This window comes from Canis lupus, chromosome 12 (assembly GCF_011100685.1).
Source record: "Canis lupus familiaris isolate Mischka breed German Shepherd chromosome 12, alternate assembly UU_Cfam_GSD_1.0, whole genome shotgun sequence".
In the NCBI taxonomy this organism is placed as follows: domain Eukaryota; kingdom Metazoa; phylum Chordata; class Mammalia; order Carnivora; family Canidae; genus Canis; species Canis lupus.
In genome coordinates this window covers 23,955,546-23,979,355 of record NC_049233.1, presented here as the reverse complement: position 1 = coordinate 23,979,355, position 23,810 = coordinate 23,955,546, and the positions used below count along the sequence as shown (strand labels likewise).

Sequence of the window (23,810 nt, the reverse complement as noted above, 5' to 3'; positions counted from 1 at the left end):
AGTACTTAGAGATTAGGCAAAAGAAATGGGCCATTATGCATTAAAGCCTGTCTTCTTTATTAGATGTCCAGTGTTGTTGTAAGAGCTTATTTGAAACAGCACTTAGTTGTACATAATTTTAAATTTGGTGCTTCGAATAGGAAGTGTCTTATAGGGGTTGAGAAGAAACACAACAGAGGTAGCATCTGATTAATTTTATAGTTGCTGTGAGCAATTAAAATCAATTCTAACAATCCAGTATAGAATCTCCTAGAAACCTTTAATGTATATTCATTGTTTTAGAAAATTACTGTGTACGTGGTAGTTTTGTTGTTACTGTCATTTTTTTTGGTGCCATAGGGGACCCATTTGTTTTACTTAAAAAAATAATTGACTAAGTAATAATTTGGCAGTCTTTTCCATAAAACCTGACTTCCAGATACTTCTTACTTTCCTGGAATTACCTACATAGTTATTACAGTGTCCATTAAGTATAAGCTTAATGATTTCTTACACAAACATGCTTGGGATTATTACAAATATTTTTTAAATGTTGACTTAGAAGAATAAAACAAAAAGGTAGAAAGCAAAGAGCTTATCTTAGAAATACTTTACTTTTGGAAAAATATTGCTATACATATCCACTTGGTTTGGGTGAGGTATTTAAAATGAATTTGCTTTAACACAATATAATTGTAAATTCGTGATTTAAGGAATTCTAAACAGTTATTGGTACTTGTTAATATCATTTTAGTGGTACTCTTTTTTTTAAAGATTTTATTTATTTATTCATAGAGAGAGAGGCAGAGACACAGGCAGAGGGAGAAGCAGGCTCCATGCAGGGAGCCCGATGTGGGACTCAATCCCTGGTCTCCAGGATCACACCCCAGGCCCCGCTGCGCCACCTGGGCTGCCCAGTAGTGCTCTTTTGATTTGGTTGTGTTAGAAATGAAGGAAGCTAAAAAAAAAAAAAAGAAATGAAGGAAGCTAGAAAACTTGGAATATTACAGTTTCCTAAGATTTAGCTATATTTAAAAGTTTTACTTTAGGATTAAAGGCTTTTGGTGGATGATCTTATAACAATGTTTAGAAAGTTTTTTGTTTTTTGTTTTTTTTTTTTAGGGTTAAAGAAATTACAAAGTTTTGAGAGCATAAAATGTTCTGGAGTTTATACTAATGGTTGCATATCTTTGTGAATACACTAAAAAACACTAAATTGTACATTTTAAAATGGTGAACTTTATGAATTATTCCTCAGTTTTAAAAACTATTGAAATGTGTTACTACAGATGTTAGACACAGAATATAGTTTTCAGTGGGATCTGTAATTTGACCCATATTATAGTTGAACCAATGAAATAGAGCTGGTCTTAAGTTTTTGCATGAATGTACCTTTTTTAATTGATATTAAATCTTTAATTTGTCTTCATAATTTTTAAATATTTTCTGTAGAAGAAACATACTGCATTCCAATTGAAAGCTTTAAAAATGTTATAAAGGAGAGTAATATTTGTAGTACCACAAGTTTGTTTTTTGTGATTCCAAAATCTGAATAATCAGCTTCAAGTGTCTAACAATTTAGTCTTTAGTTTCTATTCATTATTTGTCTTCTGAGCATAGGGATGAATCATACCAAAAATTACCACAGCCATTGTTTCACAATTTGAGGAGAGACTTAGAAAACCCATTTTACAGAGAAGGAAACTGAGGCCCAGAGAAGTTAAATTACTTGCTCAGAGTCACAGACCTGATTGGTTACAGTACAGTGAATAACTTTCTTGATAACATTTAAAATATTACTTCGCAAACTTTAGCATGCTGGAAAGGACTAATAATGATAGCACCATTCCTGAAATTTCTGGCAGAACAGAGTATGTCTATAAGTTTAGGTGTTGTTTCAATAGAGTGAAAAATGTGAATGTGTCAGGGCTATTCTGTATGTTGGATACAGGTGAATATATGATCAGAGGCTTGGGATTGATGACCTGGAAAAGAACCTCTTGGATTTTATTCTCTTATTTAAAATGATATAACTTGGGGGGTATCTCAATTTAGGAAATCTGTGCTGCCTTTGATGTTAAAGAAGAAATATATAAAAGTCTGATGCAGAAAGGCCAGCAGATGCTTGCAAGATGCCCCAAATCTGCAGAGACAATTGACCAAGACTTAAACAACTTGAAAGAAAAATGGGAATCGGTGGAAACCAAACTCAATGAAAGGAAGGTATATGCTTTAATTAAAATGTCATAGAATGAACACTTTCATTGTTTTATTTCATGGGATTTACTTTATCTCTGAGTAGAATTATCAGTGGAACTTTTAATGATCTGTGTTTAAATTTTCTCTGTATACATTTGGAGATTTCAGGGGGTTGGTTGAAAATAGTATTCTCTTTTAACACAGGAGAAAAGAGTGAAAGCAGTTTATTCAAACAGATCATAGATCTAGTGTTACTAGGTATATCTTTAAATTTGTGAACCACTCGGATTCTGGATTGTTAAATAATTCTAATCACAGTTATTTATGTGTGTAGTAGGGAGGGAAAGAGGGAGGTCAAGAGAGTGAGATGATTGTGTATATAATAAGCACTTCCATAACAAAAGTCCATGAAAAGGAATTAAAATTATCACTGTTTAATGCTATAAGAAAAATGATAGGCTAGGAATACTAGATTGTGTGCCCTCACTGACAGAACATAATGTATATATATTTCATAGTATTTTGACCCCCAAAATTAATCATGTGAATGTCAAGTTTTCTTTCTACAGATTTCTGTTTAGTAATTGTGTTCTGTCGTTAAATGCCCCAAAATCACAATTTTAGTTTATATTAGATTTTTCTTTTTAGCTGCAGTGAGATCTTTTCACTATACTTAAAGAAGTTTGGTTTGCCAGTATTTTAGTGAAGGCTCATTACATTCATCAACTGTTTAGGTAATATAGAAATACAGATTAGGTATAAATAAAGTGTGGATGGGAAGGAAATCTGCCAGAGTGTGGTTAAACTGGGGTGGGAGGCACGGAGGGAGGGAGGGAAATTAAATATCATCAGATACTAAATAATCTGTCTTCTCAGACTAAATTGGAAGAGGCCCTCAACTTGGCAATGGAGTTCCACAATTCTCTCCAAGACTTCATCAATTGGTTAACCCAGGCTGAACAGACCCTCAATGTAGCTTCTCGGCCAAGTCTTATCTTGGACACAGTTTTGTTTCAAATTGATGAACACAAGGTATGTTGTAACTCAGATGGATTAGCATTCTCATTTCAGACCTTTTTAGACAACAGACTGTGTTAATGTCAGAAGCATGAATTTGGTAGTTTGAAAACTTTGTTTTGTCCTTTAAAATGGTTTCAGCTTATGGCACTAGAAGCATTTTTAAGATAGAACAGTTTTTCATTTGTTTCTAATCCCACCCCTTTTTTTTCTTTGGGAAAGGTCTTTGCAAATGAAGTAAATTCTCACCGTGAGCAGATAATAGAGCTGGACAAAACTGGAACCCACCTGAAATATTTCAGTCAGAAACAAGATGTTGTCCTAATTAAGAATCTGTTGATCAGTGTACAGAGTCGATGGGAAAAGGTAGTTCAACGGTTAGTAGAAAGAGGAAGATCTTTGGATGATGCAAGGAAGAGAGCCAAGCAGGTAAACCTTTATAAAACTCTCTGAACTTGGCAAAAAATCATTTCTAGGTGTTGCAATATACATTATGCTGTTAAAGTACTTTTATTACAGGCTGAATTAGCTGTAACAATCATGGCACAAGGTCAAGGTATTTATTTCCTAAATGGGCTGTGGCCTAAGATTCTATGGTGACTTCACTTTTTGCCCTGGCAGCACCTTCCAGTCCTGGGGACTAATCTTGAAAAGTCTGATTATAGCTTGGCTTTGTGGAGTAACTGTTATCATTAAGGTCCAGAAAGAGACTCAGATTTTTTGTTAATACATTTGTTTATTTTTCCCTTTGCCCTTGCAACCTCTACTCTCATAGCCAGAGTAAGTCATCGTTCTTTATTATATCGCTATCTTGTGTTTAGTTCCTAAGCCAGGTTTGGTCCACAGACTCTCAGGGGTGAGAGGCAGACACTTGACCCTCTAGGCAGCTTCTTGAAAGAGCTGATTCTGTGTCTGAGTTGCTGGGTACTCCTCACCTCTCTGAATCTGCACTTGTTGACAGGCTCTGCTTTCTTCTCTAGTGTTTTGATACAGCTCCACCCTGCTTTTATTTTTTTTATTTTTATTTTTTCCACCCTGCTTTTAAATTAATTGTTTGAACCTTTTAGGGCTGTTTTTTTCCTTGTCCTTTCAATTATAGAATGTCACGAATCTCACAAGGAACGCCCCCTACTCTCTTCACCTATTATTCCTATTCCATTCTTAGACTAAACACAGAGGAGAAGTAAAGTTACGTGTCTCTGTACTCCAGGGAAGAGAGAGATACACCCGCCTTGGTTGGCATGTATCTTAGAATCTTACTGGAAACTCAGTGCAATGTTGTGGCTGAATTTTCTAATGATTCTTTTTGCCCCATTTAGTTGCATTTTTCTATAACTGGCTTTGGGCTCCATTCTTTTGGGGAGCCAGGCTAAAAGATGTCATGGGAGTCACATGTTTCATTGTTCAAAGTTCTCAGCATAAATTTGTTAAAAGCTTTAGAAATGACAAATTGCATTGTTGTAGGATTACATGCTGTATTCTTTCTTTTTGAGTGGGATGTATGATGTGTTCAGTGTTATCAGTGAGTGTGAATATAATCAGTCTCTTAATGTTTTTTTAAGACAATATTAACAATAAGCCTGACATTCTTCTCTCTACCAATGTAGCAGTGTCCTCTGTAGTGTGGGCATTGCTTGGGTTATGAGCATTTAATTTATAAAAGTATTTCTCCATGTTGTGTATTTTTATTTTTTCATTTTGTTTAATATGTAAGGATTTTCTACTGCTTTGTGGTGCAAAAATATAGCATTTCTTTTATTTATGTGACTTAAAAATAGTTTTTAAAGCAGGACGAGTCTTAGAACCTATGCATTTGTGTCATTAAACTTGCCATCTGTTGTATAGCCTACAGTATTTATAGTAGGACTACCAAACACTGTGACTATTTCTTTATTTCTTATCATTGTACTATCTTAGTTTAGGGTTCAAATGTGGATCATAGTTCTCTCACTTTGGCAGTTTCTATGCCTCTTCTGGCCTCTGTATTTTCATATTTAGATTAATTGGACTTGTGGGAAGGATGTATCCAGAGAACAGGTTTGCGATGAGATGATCTCATCGGGCCCTGCCAGCTTTGTGATCCCGTGCTCTTGTGCTTACTGCTAAGTGTCTTTTTGTTATTTCATTATTCATGTGCTTTGATATAAAACAGATTTTATTTTGATTACTTCAGTTTTTTGTTATGTATCTGTTCACTTAAGTTTATTATGAGAAATAATTTATAACCAATTTCACAATTTGGTATCCAAAAATAGTACCTGTTAGTTCTCTGTGATAAACAGAAAAGAGACTGTGGCTGAAATCAAGTATACATAGCACCAGAATATCACAAGGTCATAGATGCCAAAGAGAATTATACTTTTTTAGAAATCACATCCCATGGGCGCTCTTACATATAGAACCAGTAAGTGAGGCACAGGCATTAATTTGAGGATTTTGATAGCAGCAATAAAGATATTGAACTCCCTTTGTATTAAATAGGAATGCTATGGCCTTTTTTGTTGTTGTTCTTGTTACTTTTTAAGACCAGTTTATAAATTTTATCCTTCATCTCTCCCTTTTTGTTCTTTTCCTTAACATGGAAATGAAACACTTTAGAAATAAACTCAGATCTGTCAATGACAGCAAATAAAATTCTCTTGACAGTTTACATTAGTAACTCAGCAAAAGGAAAGGGAAGGAATTTTTCTCTGGTGTTCCCTGTTTCTAGGTTCATTTCTGTTTCTGTTAAAGTTTATGTGTTTGAATGAGTTAACTACAAAGTGACTGTGGGGGCATGACCACAGAAGCCAGGGGTTACGAAGACATTTGTGATCCTATGGAGCTACTACTTACTACATTTTTCTTTTTTAGGAGAAATTTAAATTAATAATTTTAAACATTTTCATTAACATAAATTTCTATTAAAAATATGCTAGACTTAAAATATAGCGAACACACCAGAAAATTTTCTAGACAGAGATGTGCATTTCTTTTACAGTTCCATGAAGCTTGGAGTAAACTTATGGAATGGCTAGAGGAATCAGAAAAATCTTTGGACTCTGAACTGGAAATCGCCAACGATCCAGACAAGATAAAAACACAACTTGCACAGCATAAGGTGGGTCAACAAGAAAAGTATATAGGTCATTCTGTATCTCAAAATTCACTTTTAAATTCTTACTTGGTGCTATATTGATTCATCACTAGAAAAAATGGACCTCCATTAAATTTAAAACTGATTGCCCTTTGCATTGGTGGCAGTAGTATCTTTACTCTCTGCTGACCATTCCACTACGATTCTAGGGCTAATTGTTAAAAGAAAAAATACGAAATTAAAACTGGAAGTATTCTATAATTTATAACATAAAAGATTTATAGGAGTTCAGAGTTGGCATTTCAGTTTTTCACTGTCTTGTCTTGTAATTTCTTTCATAGACCAAATGCTATGGAGAAGCTAACTTTATAACAAAAAGTAATGCAAATTTTGCCATACAAACGTTTAGTGGAGACAATTGGTTGCTTCTACACAAACTGGTATTTTATTGTCTATGTGTGGTATATGGAATTCCATCCTTACCCTCAAAGACACATGGTGGCTTCCTTATGTAGACTGGAAGGTGTAGAAACATATTATTTTATATTTTTTACCTTTTATATTCATACCACATGACATTCAAAGAACAATCCCCTCATTCTCCTCAGCCTTTTGGATTTGGGTCTGTCATTCTGGTTATAAAGTGATCATGAGCCCTCAGAGTGAGTATATGGGTAAAAGGTCCTGCAGAAACAGTTTTATTGTTGTAAGCATCTATATATATATTATTGCTTGAAACATGATAATTTTATAAAAGCTGGAAAAAATTAGAGTGATGTAGGGTTTATCATCATCAGAAAATTCTAGCCATCATCTTCGTACAAGTTGATTGCTTCCATGGGTAGTTCAGACTAACCTCAGGAAGTCATGATCCTCAAGTGGCCAAAAGAAACACTGTGCACCTGTTTTTTTGACTAGAGGAAAACTTGTGAGTGGCTTGTCTGCTGGCACCCTCTGCCCATGGGCTGCCACATTCAGTACTAACAGTACAGTGACAGTGAGCAGCACCTTCCTTCCCTCACCTCTGATGGAAAAATGAGAGCCTCCTTCTCAAAATAGAATGCTTATTTGCACTTGAACATAGATATCATGTCATGTAGTCTTATGAAAGTATATTGTGTATTTAAGTTGGAGAACCTTAGAAATAAAAATATGTGAAGAACCCTGGTAGATTCTCTATTTTTCCTAGTGAGACTTGTTGCAAAAGTCACCATTTGTCTGAGATAAGGATACAAGTTACATTAAGCCAATTTTAAGTCTTTTCTGTTCATCTTTTGGGTATTTTTCTGTTTTTAAAAGGTTTTAATCTGTCCGTATTCAGCTATAACATTTTTTATGTATCTGCTCTTTTGAAGAAAATCTGTCAAGATGATGGTTGTAAAACTAACATTCTGTTATTGAATAACAAGAAAAAATAATTACAGAAAACAAACTATAGAGGTCATGTGCTCCTGTAATGGTGTTTATTGTTAAAAAAATTCCCAGATTAAAAAAGAAATTCCCAGATGAAGTGGCTTCCTATTATAAGACAAAATAAATATCTTAGTCATATTAAGACACTTAAAGCGTCCAGCTTTTAAAGGCAGTAAGAGATCATTAGGTAATTATAACCGAAGTTATTTTGGAAAATTATATATTTGAATAGCATTTTATTGTCTAGGGTGATTCAAATGGGCTACTAGGATTTAGAATCACTGTGTTAGTTTTTCTGTCATATATTATGAGCTTGTAAGATACCCATTTGGTTGACTTTCCTTCCTTCCCATCCCTGAGATTGTATATTCAGGAGCAGCTGTCTCATTCTTGCTATTACATACTTACAAACACATGCAAAATGTAAGATGATCATGAGAGGCATGAAAAGACAATGCCTCTGCTCTATAAAAGCTTGTGGCTGAGTTGTGTAGATAGAATATAATCCAGCCCTCCCACACTTACAAATTTACATGCACAAGCATGCAAATTAACAATGTAAAAATGGCAAAGTATAGATGTCACATTAGCAATATGGCTGTTTGATACTTGAAAAGTAATCTGCAAATCTTATGAGACTTTTATAAGGCATCTTAGAGGTGAGGAGGAGGGGAGGGTGATAGGCTTGCCAAGGGGTATAAACAGACTGAGCAATAGGTCAGAACATAGGAATCTCGAAATATGGCTCACCTTTGTCCCTCATCCTGGCTTGCGGATAAAATTATAGTAACAGCATTGTGAGCATCTCAGATGTGTGACAACAGATCTGTTTGACCAATAAGCAAAATTGTAGTAAATTGCAGATTATGAGTTACTCTGTGTCCACATAGGACCTTTAGTTACTCATTGAGTTTCCTCTCCAAACTCTTGGGGCTTTCAATAGCAATTTCATTTTATTATAACTAGTATACTCTTTGTGGTTAATAGCTACAAAATATTCAAGATTTTGTTTTGCTTTGAAATTATTGTCTTTATAACAATAAGTACCCTCAAAGACACCTGGCTTCTGAGAAAAATTAATTCCTCAGTTTGAAAAATAGATTCTTTTCCACCCTGGTGCATTCCTGTATAGAGTACAGTACTACACTATCTGACTTGATTATTTGCTGATGTCTTCCTCTATTAAGACTCCATTTATTAGGGATGCCTCTTGTAATGTCTCTTACCTGTTTATTAGTCCTAAGTAGAAATCCACACTATTTTCTTGTTAAATTATATAGGAGTTTCAGAAATCACTTGGAGCCAAGCATTCTGTCTATGACACCACCAACAGAACTGGACGTTCTCTGAAGGAGAAAACCTCTCTGGCTGATGACAACCTGAAACTGGATGACATGCTGAGTGAACTCAGAGACAAATGGGATACTATCTGTGGCAAGTCTGTGGAAAGGTAAGACGTTCTTTAAGGCAGTCTCATTACTTTGTAGACTTCTTTCGAGTGTACAGTAGTGATGCTTTGTAGGAACATTCTAGGAACCTTAAATACCTCCTTTGCCTGGGAACTTCTGGTCATCTGTAATATCCTCCTTACATAGTGCCTGCACTGAGAAGTCTTTGTTGTTCATTATTATTTATTTTTAATTACTTGATTCACTCAAAAGTGATATTGTTCTCCAAGCCAGTCATCTCATACCTGACTTCTCACAGGTCTCCCCAGGTCTGCTCCTGTCTTCCTTAATCCAACTTCCACATAACCAGGAGGGCGATCTTTTTAAAATATGAATGGGATATTGTCATTGCCCTGCCTCATACCTATCAAGAAGTTAATATTGAGTGTGAACCAAAACACAGGCTCCTTAACATGGTATGGTGTGGCAAGGTCCTACCAGTCTGGCCCGGTATTCCCTTCCAACTTCCATCCACTCCTTTCCAGTCTTCTTTCTCATTATAAGAACCATGAAGGCCGAAAACGAATTTCAAAATCTTTAAGTATTTATTTATTTTTAAAGATTTTATTTATTTATTCATGATAGAGAGAGAGAGAGAGAGGCAGAGACACAGGTACAGGGAGAAACAGGCTCCATGCAGGGAGCCTGACATGGGACTCGATTCCGGGACCCCAGGATCATGCCCTGGGCCAAAGGCAGGCGCTTAAACCGCTGAGCCACCCAGGCTACCCCAGAATCTTTTAAGTATTTAGAAAGTACAATCCTAGTAGAAGAGTTCAAATATCTTAGAAATGTTTTCAAATAATTCATAGATCCTTGGTCTGATTACTTTTGTCAGTATTAAGATTAAATAGAATATTTTATTCTAATAATAAAATCAATAGAAAATTAGAGTATTATCTATAGAATATACAGAAAGAATATAGAAATTTTGGTGTTCTTAAAAATCCTTAAAACCTTCCATTTTAAAAGGTTATTTGCTTTTTACATTGTCCTATAAATGACTGCATGGCAAACAGACATGTGAATGCCAGAGATGGGTTGGAGATGGGGCAGGATGTGACTACAAACAAAATATGGGAGATTTGGGGGATGATGGAACTGTTCTGTTTCTTGATTATGATGAAGGTTACATGAATCTATACATGTGTTACAGTTCATAGAACTGTACACTCAAAAAAGTCAAGCTTACTTATGATAATATAAAAAAATTTTAAGACATTTTTTTATGAAGAAATTGAAAGGTCACTGAATTCTGGAGGTAATGACAGGGAATTTTCCAAGAGCAGATGTGATTTAAGGAATGAAAAAGAAAATTTGAGAAAAGTTGTGTTATTTTCTAAGGAAAGCGAAGAAACAGCACTGGATACCAATATATTGTGGGTTTTTTTTTTTTTTTTTTTTCTTGGAGTACTGCTCAAGCTCCATAAGTGGATTTTAGATGTTGGGATATATAGGGTGGCTTTTTTGTTGCTCAAATTGATTTTTCCACCTCTTCCCCCCAGACAAAACAAATTGGAGGAAGCCCTGTTATTTTCTGGACAATTCACAGATGCCTTGCAGGCCCTCATTGATTGGCTGTATAGAGTTGAACCTCAGCTGGCAGAAGACCAACCTGTCCATGGAGATATTGATTTAGTGATGAACCTGATCGATAATCACAAGGTATTATTTTCTGGGACATTTTATTGATCTCATTTGATTATGTTGAATTTAGAGAAAACTATAACCCCTTAGCCTTTTAAAATCTAGAGGCTATATATCATACTACATAACCGTCTTTAATATCAATATTTGTGTACGTTTGAGCAGAATCCGGAAGCCAGCTTTAAAAGTGATACAGGAAAATTACTTTAGTTATCAATGAGATACTGTTTGTTTTTTGATTTCCAGATCTAAAACTTGTTAGAACTTAGAGGGTGATTTCATTCGCTGGAGCTTTAAAACATGTTTGAATAATGTTTTATGGTCTTTTGTTATTTGTGTAAATAAGTATGTAATATAATTTAAAACTACTCAGTCAGTGATCTGGAACTTTGTCACTGCCTAAGTGTATGGATTTGTGACATGATCTATGGGGGTCAAGATAAAGCTGCTTCTCTATTTTTAAAAACTGTTTCAACCTTGCCCCTAGAACTATAGCAATTTATAAGATTATCAGCAAGGATTTGAGGGATTTGATTATTACTTTAAAAGAGTGTTTTCCTTGCAGTATTTAAAATTTTTGTGCCAATCGAAGGAAATATTCAAGATATCTAGCTGATGTTGAGCTCAAGGTCCCAAATTATGGTAAAATGTGGTATTATAACTTAAAGAACCTTGAAGACAACCTGAGGCACAGAATAATGAGGGTGGTTGTATCAGAGTAGTCTTTATATGCAAATATCTTACAGCACTGGACTTGAATTCATATTTTATTTCTCCTGTTATTTTTGAATTCAGAAAATTTATTTCATTTTAAAATGTCCCTAGTTATGCTATTTTGACCTTACCTGTTCCTTTTTAAATAGTTGGCCTTTTTGCATATTTGTTTCCCCTTCTCTGGTTCTGCTTTCTGATTACACCTATAAAAGAGAGTTTGTTACATTTGAATATTATCCAAAAAATCAAAGAATAAATGAAGGACAGTGATCGGGCCTACAAAAATGTAAAATTTTGAGTTTTGTTGCTTTGGCTCTATTGAAACAAATGTTTTGTGCATGATTAATATAGACTTTTTTACTCCTTGGCATTCATTCAATGAATAATGAATAGTGTAATGTTACTTTTTACATAAATGCCATTTGTATAAACTCACTGTCTAAATATTTACTGCCTTCTGCACTTGCCAGGTTTTTTATATATTAAAGGTCATCAAGAATGAGTTAATCATTCAGCATTAGTAATACAATTGGAAGGCCCAGGAAGAAGTAAGTTTAAGTTCACTGGAAAGCCTCCTCAGAAATACTGAGCTAGTCCTATCACAAAGAGATTATATAGACACTGTATTTTCCATTCCTATGTATATGTGTGTGTCTCTGATTGTGCCTGTCTGTCTGCAGGCATGTCTCCTTTAACACTTTTAGAGTGAAATCAGGAAAAGAACTCATTACACTATGTTTGCACTATTTTTGATGGGCTCACTTTTATGAACGATCTGATTATCAGAACAGAAACTCATGGATATAGCCAAAATAATAAAATAAAATAAAATATTAATTTAATATTTATTTATTAAATTAGTATTCATTTGTGATCATCTTTTAGTAGAAAAATAAGCTAATTTTATTCTATATGTAAGGTTGATTAATTTGAAAGATCTAGTTGAATATGCAGACTCTTAGATCAGAAATGAAGTACCCTGGGCTCATTTTTTTGGGTAAGTCTGTGGCCAAAAGAAGCCAGTCTAACTCCTGGTACATCAAAGTTTATCAGAATTAGGCAAAAGGAGGGGAAAAAAGCTTTTCCTCCAGAATGATAGATAAGGATTTAAGCCTCTAAAATTTGACATTGTAAGTTAGTTCTCAGGATACTATGAAAGCTGAAACCATGTTACAGAGAAAAACACTACATACTAATTCCTTTTGAGCCTCCCTGCCATTCCCTGTAATACCCCTATGTGGTATCCCAGGGTTGCTTAGTTATTTGTTAGTCTGTGAGGTATGTTTATTAATTAAGAATAATGAGGTAGCTAGCGCATTCTTGGCACTTACTAAGGATTTGAGAGGAATTAGGGCGCCATATTAAGGATTTATAGAAAAAAAAGAATTTGATATTTTCTTTTGTGGAATCGAGATAAAGAAGAGTGGCTACTATTATTTAATGCAATGTATCATTTAAAAATTAAGGTTCTCAAAAAAATAAAAATATAAAATAAAAAAAATAAAAATTAAGGTTCTCTTGGGAGAATGCTAGAAGATTGAGCACATTTATACAACACCGTGTTCTTAACAGCACTCTGATAGGAGCAGTGTGTCAATGACTTAGATTCACTGAAGATTCTGTGAAAAGTATGGGTCATTAAACTGTAGATCTTAGAGAATGGTACTTGAGGTCATGTACACATATATTCTGAACTCTGCTTTACTGATTTGCTTTTGTAATTAAAAGTTATTTTTTTTATAAAAATATGGTCTTTTTAGGTTTTCCAAAAAGAATTGGGGAAGAGGACCAGCAGCGTGCAGGCCCTGAAGCGCTCAGCACGAGAGCTCATAGAGGGCAGCCGAGATGACTCCTCCTGGGTCAAGGTCCAGATGCAGGAATTAAGCACACGCTGGGAAACCGTGTGTGCACTTTCCATATCAAAGCAGACACGATTGGAAGCAGCCTTGCGTCAGGTAAAAGTCCTGTAAATTGCAGTTGGGTGTAGTGAGAAAGGTACCAAAGCCTCAGCAGGAACTGCTCTTGTGGAGAACTGGGATGGTGATCGAGAAGCAGGTTCTTAGAGCATCCTTGCTTTAGTCCTCCCCCCAAGAACTGAAATACTTACATGGGGAAATTTTCTCATCCTCACATAAAAGTGCTACTTTAGTGATTCTTCAGCTTGAACACATCTAAATGCCATGTATCTAAAATCAGATTGTTAAAATGGCAAATTAGTCTTTATATAGGCCATTTTGATCTATTAGAGGCCTTACATTTTAAAATGTAGTTCCATGTATCTTTATCTTTTTAGTGGGAATAATCCATATCATTAGTCAATGTAAATTTAAGACTTTTCACTGAGAGGAAGAATCTGTACTAACAAGCATATTTGGGGATCTTCTTTGGGGTGTGTGTGTGTGTGTGTGTTTGTGAACTGTTAGGCAGAGGAATTTCACTCTGTGGTGCATGCCCTCCTGGAGTGGCTGGCTGAGGCGGAACAAACCCTTCGTTTCCATGGAGCTCTCCCAGATGATGAAGATGCTCTTCGGACTCTCATTGATCAGCATAAAGTGAGTTATATAAATGCTAAATAAAACTAAATGAAAAAATCAAATAGACTATGATTGTAGGTATCACTGCATGAATATTTCCCTTCCTGAGAATTAATTAAAGATCTGGCATATTTGAGAATTTATCTGCTTACATAGATGTGCCCCTATGCACCTAGTTAAGTATAGCTATCTTTTTATGCTTTCTTTATGAAGTGGTTATTCTAAAATTAGTCCCTGTTTCCCTATCTCTTGGAAGTACATTGATTTTTCTAGGGGATTATTTGGCTTCTGACCAAAACTGGTCGATTTTATTTGCACTTGCATGTGTATTTCAAAGATGAAACTTCCTTAATGAGCATTTGGGATTTATAAAATTATACCATTAGAATTGTAAATTAATAATTTTGACCTTAGTAAGCAAGTAACTAATAACTAGTCTTCAGATTTTTTCAATCGCTGCCAGTTTTGGTTTTAATGGAGATCCACCTAAAATTCTTTTGAGAAGTAGCCCACTGTATAAATTAAAAATTAAAAATGAATTCTGTAAGTATATAATATTGAATAATTAACCAAATAAAAATCTGGCCCCCAGTTTTCAGGTCAACATCTATTTTGTAAGTGCATAGAACTACTAGCACTTACTCTTAGTAGAGTGGTCTAACTACTTCTTAACACATTATTTTTTTAACCTTTGACTTTAAAAAATTAGAAATTTGCAATGCTAACACTGAATACAGTATTGATGTCAACATTTCCATTTAAAAGATCTGCTCAAAAAAAAAAATAAATAAAAGATCTGCTCAATTCCACTGAATTAGCTCATGTTTCAGAGTCAGGTTGGAAGTATGTCATTTGTTACCATGTAGCATGGATTACGTCATCTATGGAGACTTCTGATTTGTGATTACTGTGCTCTCTCAATGATGGGTTCCCTAATCCATAGCAATGAAATATTGCTTTGTCATTAATAAAAGTGGTATGAGCTTGTCTAACATTATCTGGATGAATGAACTGCTCCATAAACCATTTAAAGTTGAAGCTAGAATGTAAGAGTAGGAAAATCACATCAAATTCATTGTAAATGTTTGATTCAGTTCAATGTTTTGAAGATCTATCATATTACAGTTGGCTGACCTATCAGCCAGAGTCAAGTTCCACTGATATACTGGGTCTTAGAGTAGCTTCTTGAAGCCTGGGCTGTATATCTAACACCTTACAGTAAGGAGCCCACTTGTGGCATCACCCCCTTACAGCAGGAGCAGGAAACACCAAGAAACATCAGGAGGCAGGTATCCAGGTTTTGGGAGTTGTTTTTGTTTTTACGACAAATTATCCTTAAATATTTTTAGATAATGTAAAATTACATGTAATTTTATAAAAAGCTGTTTAGTCATATAATGATTTGTAGCAACACCATCCATTCTTCCTAATTTCCTCAACTTCCTTCACACATTGACCAAATAAAAGTAAAACAGAATGTTTAATTTCTTATCCCCAGGACCAGAGACTTCTTAGTATAGTCCACTTTCTAAAAATGGGAAGCTTCCCCAGGTGAGCACAAACCATTTAGCACTCAGACAAAGTTGGAAGAGCCCAGAATGCAAGCAGGGGGTTGATGGCCCAGTCCACAACATTCTGGGCAGGACTCTGGCACTCCTATGTTAGGAATGATCAAAAGTACATGGTCAGATCTCCTGTCCTTGGAGAAAGCACAGCTGTTATTGATCTCTGGTTTTCTCTTCCTAGTAAAGCTTTTTTTTTTTTTTTTTTCCTTCCAGTAAGTAGATCTATATTGGGGGAAATTAAAATACTTTTAAAAGTAGATGATATTGGGCAGCCCAAGTCACTCAGTGGTTTAGCGCCACACCTTCAGTGTGATCCTGGAGACCCAGGATCAAGTCCCATGTTGGGCTCCCTGCAGGGAGCCTGCTTCTCCCTCTGCCTGAGTCTCTGCCTCTGTGTGTGTGTGTGTCTCTCATGAGTAAATAAATAAAATCTTAAAAAAAAAAGTAGATGATATTTAAAATGTAGATCAGGGATGCCCAGTTGGCTCAGCGGTTAAGCGTCTGCCTTCAGCCGGGGGTGTGATCCTAGAGTCTCGGGATCGAGTCCCACATCGGGCTCCTTGCGTGGAGCCTGCTTCTCCCTCTGCCTGTGTCTCTGCCTCTCTCTCTCTCTCTGTCTCTCAGGAATAAATGAATAAAATCTTAAAAAACAATAAAAAATAAAAAAATAAAATGTAGATCACGTTAGTGGAACCTATTGTTTACCAAACCTTGACGTGACAACAGTAAAAATGTGTAAATAAAAGTTAAAAGGCATTTATTCAATCACAAAGACACAAAATTGAATAAGACATGGTCTTCCAATCTTGTGGACCTAAGTGTCCAGTAGAGATATATGTAAACGGATTATTTTAACATAGCAAAATGCCAGAATATGAGGTATATGACAGAGCTGCTTCACAGAGCCAGAAAACAAAAGGCCACTAGACAAAACAGGAGACACTTTTGGTCCCACATGATCACCCTGATCAGATGGCATAAGTAGTGTGTAGTGTGAGCTTGTCTGCAGCCTCTGCAGCCCTGTCGCTATAACTAAGGAGTCCCTCTTAGTGCTGGGGTCCAGAGTGGGGTGCTGGTGGGTGCTTGAAACTCATTATGAGGTTTTGGAAGCAAGAGACCTCTTAAGGCAGAGGTCCTCATTTATAACTACACTTTCAGAGTTCTGGGACTCATGTATCTATGGACGCGGTTCTGATAGTAGAAAGTACAGTTACGTGTGTGAGACATTTGCAAAAAGGTTGATTCGAAAGCATTTTGAAGCCTATTAAGACTTCTTCAGCCCACCAGAGCAAGGAATGACTGTTACTGGCCTTTGGAAGGGATGCTTCTCATGGCAACTGTCAGGATCATCCCCTTCAGGCTCTCCCTGACTCTTTCCTGCTGGACACTTGGACCCTCTCTCCCTTACCCTAAACATGTATAGTTCCTTGCAAAGCCTTCTCTCTTCCTTGGCACTTTCTGGGTACATATGCTTATCATTCTTGGCACAGTTCATGCTACATATACAACCTCCTACTCTTATTTGTTAGAAGATTTTTTTTAATCATTTCTGCCTCCTCTGGTCCAATTTTCCATTAATATACTTCTAATATATCCAGATTTAGAAAAGTGTGTTTTTTGTATACTGTGTTTTGTAAAGCATAAGATGTTATCCGATACTGGTGCTGTGAAATACTTGTTAGAAAGTACTTCATTTCCCGTTTTTTGTCCCCTCTCCTCTCGTAATTCCCCAATTAGTGAATTATTTCCAACTGTGAATAAACCGATTAAAGTACTTGTTTATTTGTTTTACTCTGATGGTCACACACACGTCACTGAAGTGTTGCTTTCAGCCACTGCCAGCTAATCAAAGCCTTTGTTTCTGCTGTAGGAATTCATGAAGAAACTGGAAGAAAAGCGAGCCGCACTGAATAAAGCTACCAGTATGGGAGATGCTGTCTTGGCCATCTGCCACCCTGACTCCATCACCACCATTAAGCACTGGATAACCATCATCCGGGCCAGGTTTGAGGAGGTTAGTGTGTCTCAGGTCATCATTAGAACAGCAATAGCTTTGAGAATTGGGGGCATAGAAACTTCAGCAACTGAGATACATTTATGACCGTGGGAACAGGAGGCCTCTGCAAAGAAAAATACTCTTTAACATACCATCCTGTGTGCATTACCTGCCTCTGCAGCCTGCTTTTATTTAAAAAGTTAAAGCACTTTTGCAGCTATGTCCCTGAAACATGAAAAGGCAAATATTTGGTTCCCTGGATGACTTTTTGTCCCACTTCCACATTGTCTCTGTTGGATGATACAGCACCCAAATTGTAATTCAGAGGAGTAGAGTATAAGCTTGAGGAATGGATTGCATACATGAACTGAATTCTGATATTTTAAGATTTTACCTATTTTTATTTCCACTCAGTGCTACTTGGAGTAAACATACGTTGAGCTTTCAGAGAATGCATATTTGAACTCAACTTAGCAATCTAAAGGAAGCCTGGGTGTTTACCATCCATCTCTAAGTAAGGAGGCAATCATTCAGAGAGGGCTCTTTTTCCCCCCGCAAGCTGGGTCTTGGTACCATTGATGGGTTCTAGAAAGACTGGAAGTGTTATGATCCCAGGCCCAGGATGATCTGAATCTGCATTTAAATGTTGTATATTTTTACATCACTTAAATTATTAACTAAGATGTATGAAATTCAGAGACATGTGTTTCCCCAACAGGTGTTGGCCTGGGCGAAGCAGCATCAACAGAGATTAGCAAGTGCTCTGGCTGGGCTCATTGCGAAACAGGAATTGTTGGAAGCTTTGCTGGCTTGGTTGCAGTGGGCTGAAACTACACTTAGCGATAAGGACAAAGAAGTCATCCCCCAGGAAATTGAAGAGGTGAAAGCCCTCATTGCAGAACACCAGGTAAAATAAATATCATCCTAACCCCTATCTTCTCAGACACTGTTATAATTTCACTGCCATACTTCTCAAAAGATTGGAGATGTCTCTAATAGCCCTGGAGTATTTCACACCATGTTCTCCAGTGTGACAGATATTCCAGAAATGTGTCACTCCACTTTTCACTTTTATCCCACTTATCCCACTCCTCTTTTCTCCATCCCTTTTCACCACAGTCCTTGTTTTTGTCACATATTCCAGATATAGGGATATCGAAGTCAACCATAGTAATAAACCTAAGGAATGGCAAGATATGGGACACCTAGGTGGCTCAGGGGTTGAGCATCTGCCTTCAGCTCAGGGAGTGATCCCAGTATGGGGATCGAGTCCTGCATCGGGCTTCCTGCAAAGAGCCTCTTTCTCCCTCTGACTATGTCTCTACCTTTCTCTCTGTGTCTCTCATGAATAAAAAAAATAAAATCTTAAAAAAAAAAAAGAAAGAAATGTCAAGATAGTCAAACCTCTTAAATGGAAACTTTAACTTGAATAACTTTTGTCTTCCTTGGCATAGTATTTGTAACATTAGGAATATTTAAAATATATCCATACTTAATATGGATGCTGTATGTCACTGTATATCAAAGCCGTCTTAAATATTTCAAATATGTAAGTGAAATGTGCTGCAGAGAAGTCTCAAGGACCAGCCCAGTTAACTAGTTGCCTTGTAGACAAATGCTCACTTTAAGATTCTTCAGGAAGAGCTTAGAGGCTCTCTAAGATCCTGGTTGATACACTGACAGGTTATATTACTTATACAGCTGCTCCCATGTATGGTCTTCAAACTGAAACAAATTACTTTTACAGTCTCTAATTACTTGCCAGGTATAACATTTTATATTCTTCAGATGTGAATAAATGTTATGCTATGGTGCCTTGCTTACTCCCCCACCCCCCATAAATATATAACATGTTGGTTTATGCCTTTTTTCCAGAATGAATTCAGAAATAATAGCATGGTCCTTTTATCTTTTGTTTTTAGTTCATCCCTAAAGGTAGTTTTCTCCAGTGTACTTATATTTAATTAACATTGACTTTCAGACCTTCATGGAGGAAATGACCAGAAAACAACCTGATGTGGACAAAGTTACCAAGACCTATAAGAGGAGAGCAGCTGATCCTTCCTCATTACAGTCCCATATTCCGGTCCTGGATAAGGGACGAGCAGGAAGTAAGCAGTGCCAGTTTCTTTCAAACGAACATGATTAAATCAAAGAAGTTAGTTTTGAGTTGTTGTTTGAAATTTCAGAGCAAGTGATGATTCTCTGAGTGCTCTCTATCATAGAAGGTTTCCTTGAAAGAATATATAGGCTCAAATATTGTAGCAGCTTATTTAAAAATAAAGAAAAAGATATATCCAGGTCTCTCTATGTAATTTGATTTGCTGGAAGGGTAGCTTTTAGATTAGCTAGAAGAAATTGGAAAAAATTTGCAACAAGAACAGAAACTGTTACTTCCCTTTTGCTTCTATTATATAAATAACCTTACAGTGGAATGTAACAGAAAGGACCATGACCTGGTTAAAGTTCATGACCTAACTAACTGTTCATTAGGGACCAATGTGACTCTGATAGATTGTGCCCATGTTCATATAATTTCAGGCTCTATTTACTTCTCGGGCTACCTTGACTTTGTGACATTAAAAACAGTAATAGCTGGCTTGGAAAAGACTTAAAAGAAGCAAAATTTATATCTGAATAGTGGTACTTTGATGTATTTCTGAATAAATTTTTTTTCTGATTTAAAAGAATGATTTCAGATCTTTTGTAGTTGCTGTATTGCACTGGGGGGGCAAAGGTAACAAAGTGGTTAAGAACTCTGGAGACAGACTTCTTGGCTATCATCACTGCTTACCAACTGGGAAATACAACTGAGACAAGTTACTTAAACTCTCTCTGGGCCTCAATTTACACATCTGTAAAGGGGATAATTATAACTTCATTGGATTCTGGTGAGGATTAAATGAGCTAATGTGTATGAAGTGCTTAGCGTACTTCCTGGCGGGCAGGTAAATGCTCAGTAAAGATTAGCTCTTGGTATTTTTGTAAACCCTCATAGGAGTGAGGAGCTCTGGGCAAATCCCAGCTTGGACACTCACTTCCTATATGACTGTAGGCCAGTAGTTTTTCTAGGCCTCATTTAATCATTTGTTTAGACAAGGAAAATGCACTGAGATGATTGTTCTGTGACGTTATAGAAACTTGTGAAAAATAGAAAAGAAGGAGAAAACGTTAGTAAGGCAGTAAATTGGGGTATGATACTATGCACAGGAAACATGCAATCTATGAAAAATGGGTGAAAGCTGGGTTCATACACATACGTCTGTGTTTAATCAGAATTTGTGAAGTATTTTGCTGTGACTCTAATAAATGGCCCATGTCTCCTGCCCTCACCTGCCCTTCTTCCAGCCTTCTTTTCTAAGAAGGGCAGTTGGGTTTGTGGAGCTGATCCTAAGATAAGTCTCACTGCCTGGGGAGATTTCTCTTATCATGCCTTAACAAAAGAGAGGATTACAAAGTACTTCATTGTCATTGAAATGGCATGGATTTTAAGCTAGAAAATGTTTTAAACATAATTTTATAAAGAGAGCTTTCCAGTATTTAAATGCCTCAACAGGATATGTTTCTCTATTTTATATGAAGAGTATGTGATGCTTGGAAGGTAAAACAGACTTGGACATTATGTATCAGCTAAATAAGATATATCTAAATAATTAAGTTGGTTCAGTCTTAGCTAGGAATAATAAAGGCCAAACCTTAACATATTTCAGAGCCCTGGAAACTGCTCTCCTAACTAAAGTTGTATTTTAACAGGAAAACGCTTTCCAGCATCAAGCTTATATCCTTCTGGATCACAGACACAAATCGAAACCAAGAATCCCAGGGTCAACTTATTGGTGAGCAAATGGCAGCAAGTTTGGCTCCTTGCATTGGAAAGGAGGAGGAAGCTTAATGACGCCTTGGACAGACTGGAAGAGGTTAGAAAACTCATAAATTCAGCACCCTTGATATATGGGATATGGGTTTAGGGAATCAATAAAGAAAAAACTACAGTTGACCCCTTCACAATGTAGGGGTTAGGGATGCCAACATCCTCCCCACTACACACACACCACAAAGCCAAAAATCCACATATAACTTTTGACTCCCCCAAAACTTAACCACTTAATAACCTACAGTTGCCAGAAACCTTACCATCTTACCAATAATGAGCAGTTAACACAAATTTTGTATATGTGTTGTATACTGTATTCTTATAATAAAGTAAGCTAGAGGAAAGGAAATATTACTAAGAAAATCACAGGAAGAGACAATATATCTTTTTTTGTTTCATAAAAAACCTGCATGTAAGTAGACTCAAACAGTCCAAACTCATGTTGTTGAAGAGTCAACTATAGTAAGTTTTAACATCATCAGAAGCCGACTCCTTAAGAAAAGATCCAGCTGGACATGAGTTTGCTTGGTATGACCTGGGAAATAGAACCATTGATAATTCAGGTATTTTCATTATATATATTCTGTGATCTGAGATTTAGAGTTTCAGATTCTGAAACTGGAAGATTTTTAGAAGTCTAGAGAGGGTAGAATGGCAAATAGCAGAGAGAAAGCAGAGATACGTGCTTGTGCCACTGGGCCTGCTGTCTGCTGGGCATAGAACTCACCAGGAGTGTGCCTTTGGGGCAGTCCACCTTTGTTACATTGGCACTGTCAGAAATTTTCAGTTTGACTTTTTGAGGAGCTTCATTTGTTTCTTTTATTTGAAAAGAAAAACCAGTGACAGTAGTGAAATCACAGGGAAAATGTTACTGTTTCCCTTTGCAAGATCAGAACTTTTTTTTTTTAAAGTGGGAAAGATCTGTGAATTTTCTGGAAGGTCATTAAAAATAACGTTTTTTTGTATAAAGTATAAGATATCATCAGAGCACTGTATTAACCAAAATACCTTTTGTCCTTTCCAGCTAAGGGAATTTGCTAACTTTGATTTTGATATCTGGCGCAAAAAATACATGAGATGGATGAATCATAAGAAATCTCGAGTGATGGACTTCTTCAGGAGAATTGATAAAGATCAGGATGGGAAAATAACCCGACAAGAATTTATTGATGGAATTCTTTCCTCAAGTAAGTCCCAGGAGAGGTGACAACAAATGATGCCATTTTTAAAGAAAATCACAGTTTAAACTTATGTTACTGATAAAGCATTTCCTTTAAACTTGGCTGTGAAGAGGTCACTGCCGTCAATGAAGTGTGTCCTTGGTGGAATTCATGGTTTTGGGGTCAGGCATACTTCATCCTTGTATAGCCACAGCTAGTATATTCCTTGCTACACTGCAGCTGCATCCTCATTAGTATAATAAAGTTAATAATATGTGATTCTTAGATTGTTTTGTCCGACATATAATGGGAAATCAATAAATTCAAGTCAGTCTCTTCCTTTTTTGTTCTAATTAACATCTGATCATTATCATTAGTGGGAAATCAAAACCCTATAAAAATGTGTCACCGAGTTAGTCACATGGACAGGATTTCTCTGGCAGAGGTTACTGGAAGTAAGTCTTAAAGTAAATTTAATATAATCGTACGAATGTATGTATGAATTCACATATATAAAATTCATATATTCCTTAAGTAAAGTGGTAGTTGAACCATATGAAATTTGCTAATTTTAAACAATTTCAACCAAAAAAAAAAAAAGCAATTTCAAATGATCCACCCAGGCAGTAATTAAAGATAGGTCCCATATATAGTGGTTTCATTTGTTAGGATATAAATCAGCTCTTGAAAGGATTTTAATATATTTGATGACCCTGATAATTTAACTGGCTACCTTAAGATAAAAAATCATACAATTAGCAAATTATAACCATTTACTTTTCTTTAAGATTAAATCTTTTTATAAAATGTTATTGTAAATAGCAGGTCTTAAAAACTTTCACTGGGAAGATAATATGGCTTATGCTGAGAGTATCTTAATTATCATTTATTTGTGGAATCTAAATACAGAGTTAGACTTAGAGTAGAAGAGTGGTTGCTGGGGGCTGGGAAGTAGGAAACACAGAGAGCCCCATAGAGGGGTACAAACTTTAAGCTGCACAATGAGTAAGGTCTGAGGATCTAGAGTATAACATGGTGGCTGTAGTTGATAGCACTGTATTGTGTAATTGACATTTTCTGAGTAGAACTTAAATGTTGAAAAAAAAAGAAGATAAATATGTGAGGTGGTGATGTGCTAATTAACTTGATGGGAGGACTCCTTTCACAACACGTACAAGGATCTGATCA

General features: G+C 36.0%; 1 protein-coding gene across 26 annotated transcripts in view; it reads left to right on the top strand.

The window, feature by feature from the left end:
* DST (dystonin) overlaps positions 1–23,810 on the top strand; it is a 480,589-nt gene that overhangs the window by 444,325 nt on the left and 12,454 nt on the right. For all 26 annotated transcript variants that reach the window (XM_038554403.1, XM_038554389.1, XM_038554383.1 and 23 more), the window contains 13 exons: positions 2,035–2,202; positions 3,055–3,210; positions 3,418–3,624; positions 6,176–6,295; positions 8,965–9,134; positions 10,638–10,797; positions 13,254–13,448; positions 13,917–14,045; positions 17,463–17,606; positions 18,307–18,495; positions 19,570–19,699; positions 21,342–21,505; positions 22,487–22,649. In XM_038554403.1, coding sequence (XP_038410331.1) covers positions 2,035–2,202; positions 3,055–3,210; positions 3,418–3,624; positions 6,176–6,295; positions 8,965–9,134; positions 10,638–10,797; positions 13,254–13,448; positions 13,917–14,045; positions 17,463–17,606; positions 18,307–18,495; positions 19,570–19,699; positions 21,342–21,505; positions 22,487–22,649 — 2,095 coding nt within the window. The remainder of the gene's footprint in view (positions 1–2,034; positions 2,203–3,054; positions 3,211–3,417; positions 3,625–6,175; positions 6,296–8,964; positions 9,135–10,637; positions 10,798–13,253; positions 13,449–13,916; positions 14,046–17,462; positions 17,607–18,306; positions 18,496–19,569; positions 19,700–21,341; positions 21,506–22,486; positions 22,650–23,810) is intronic.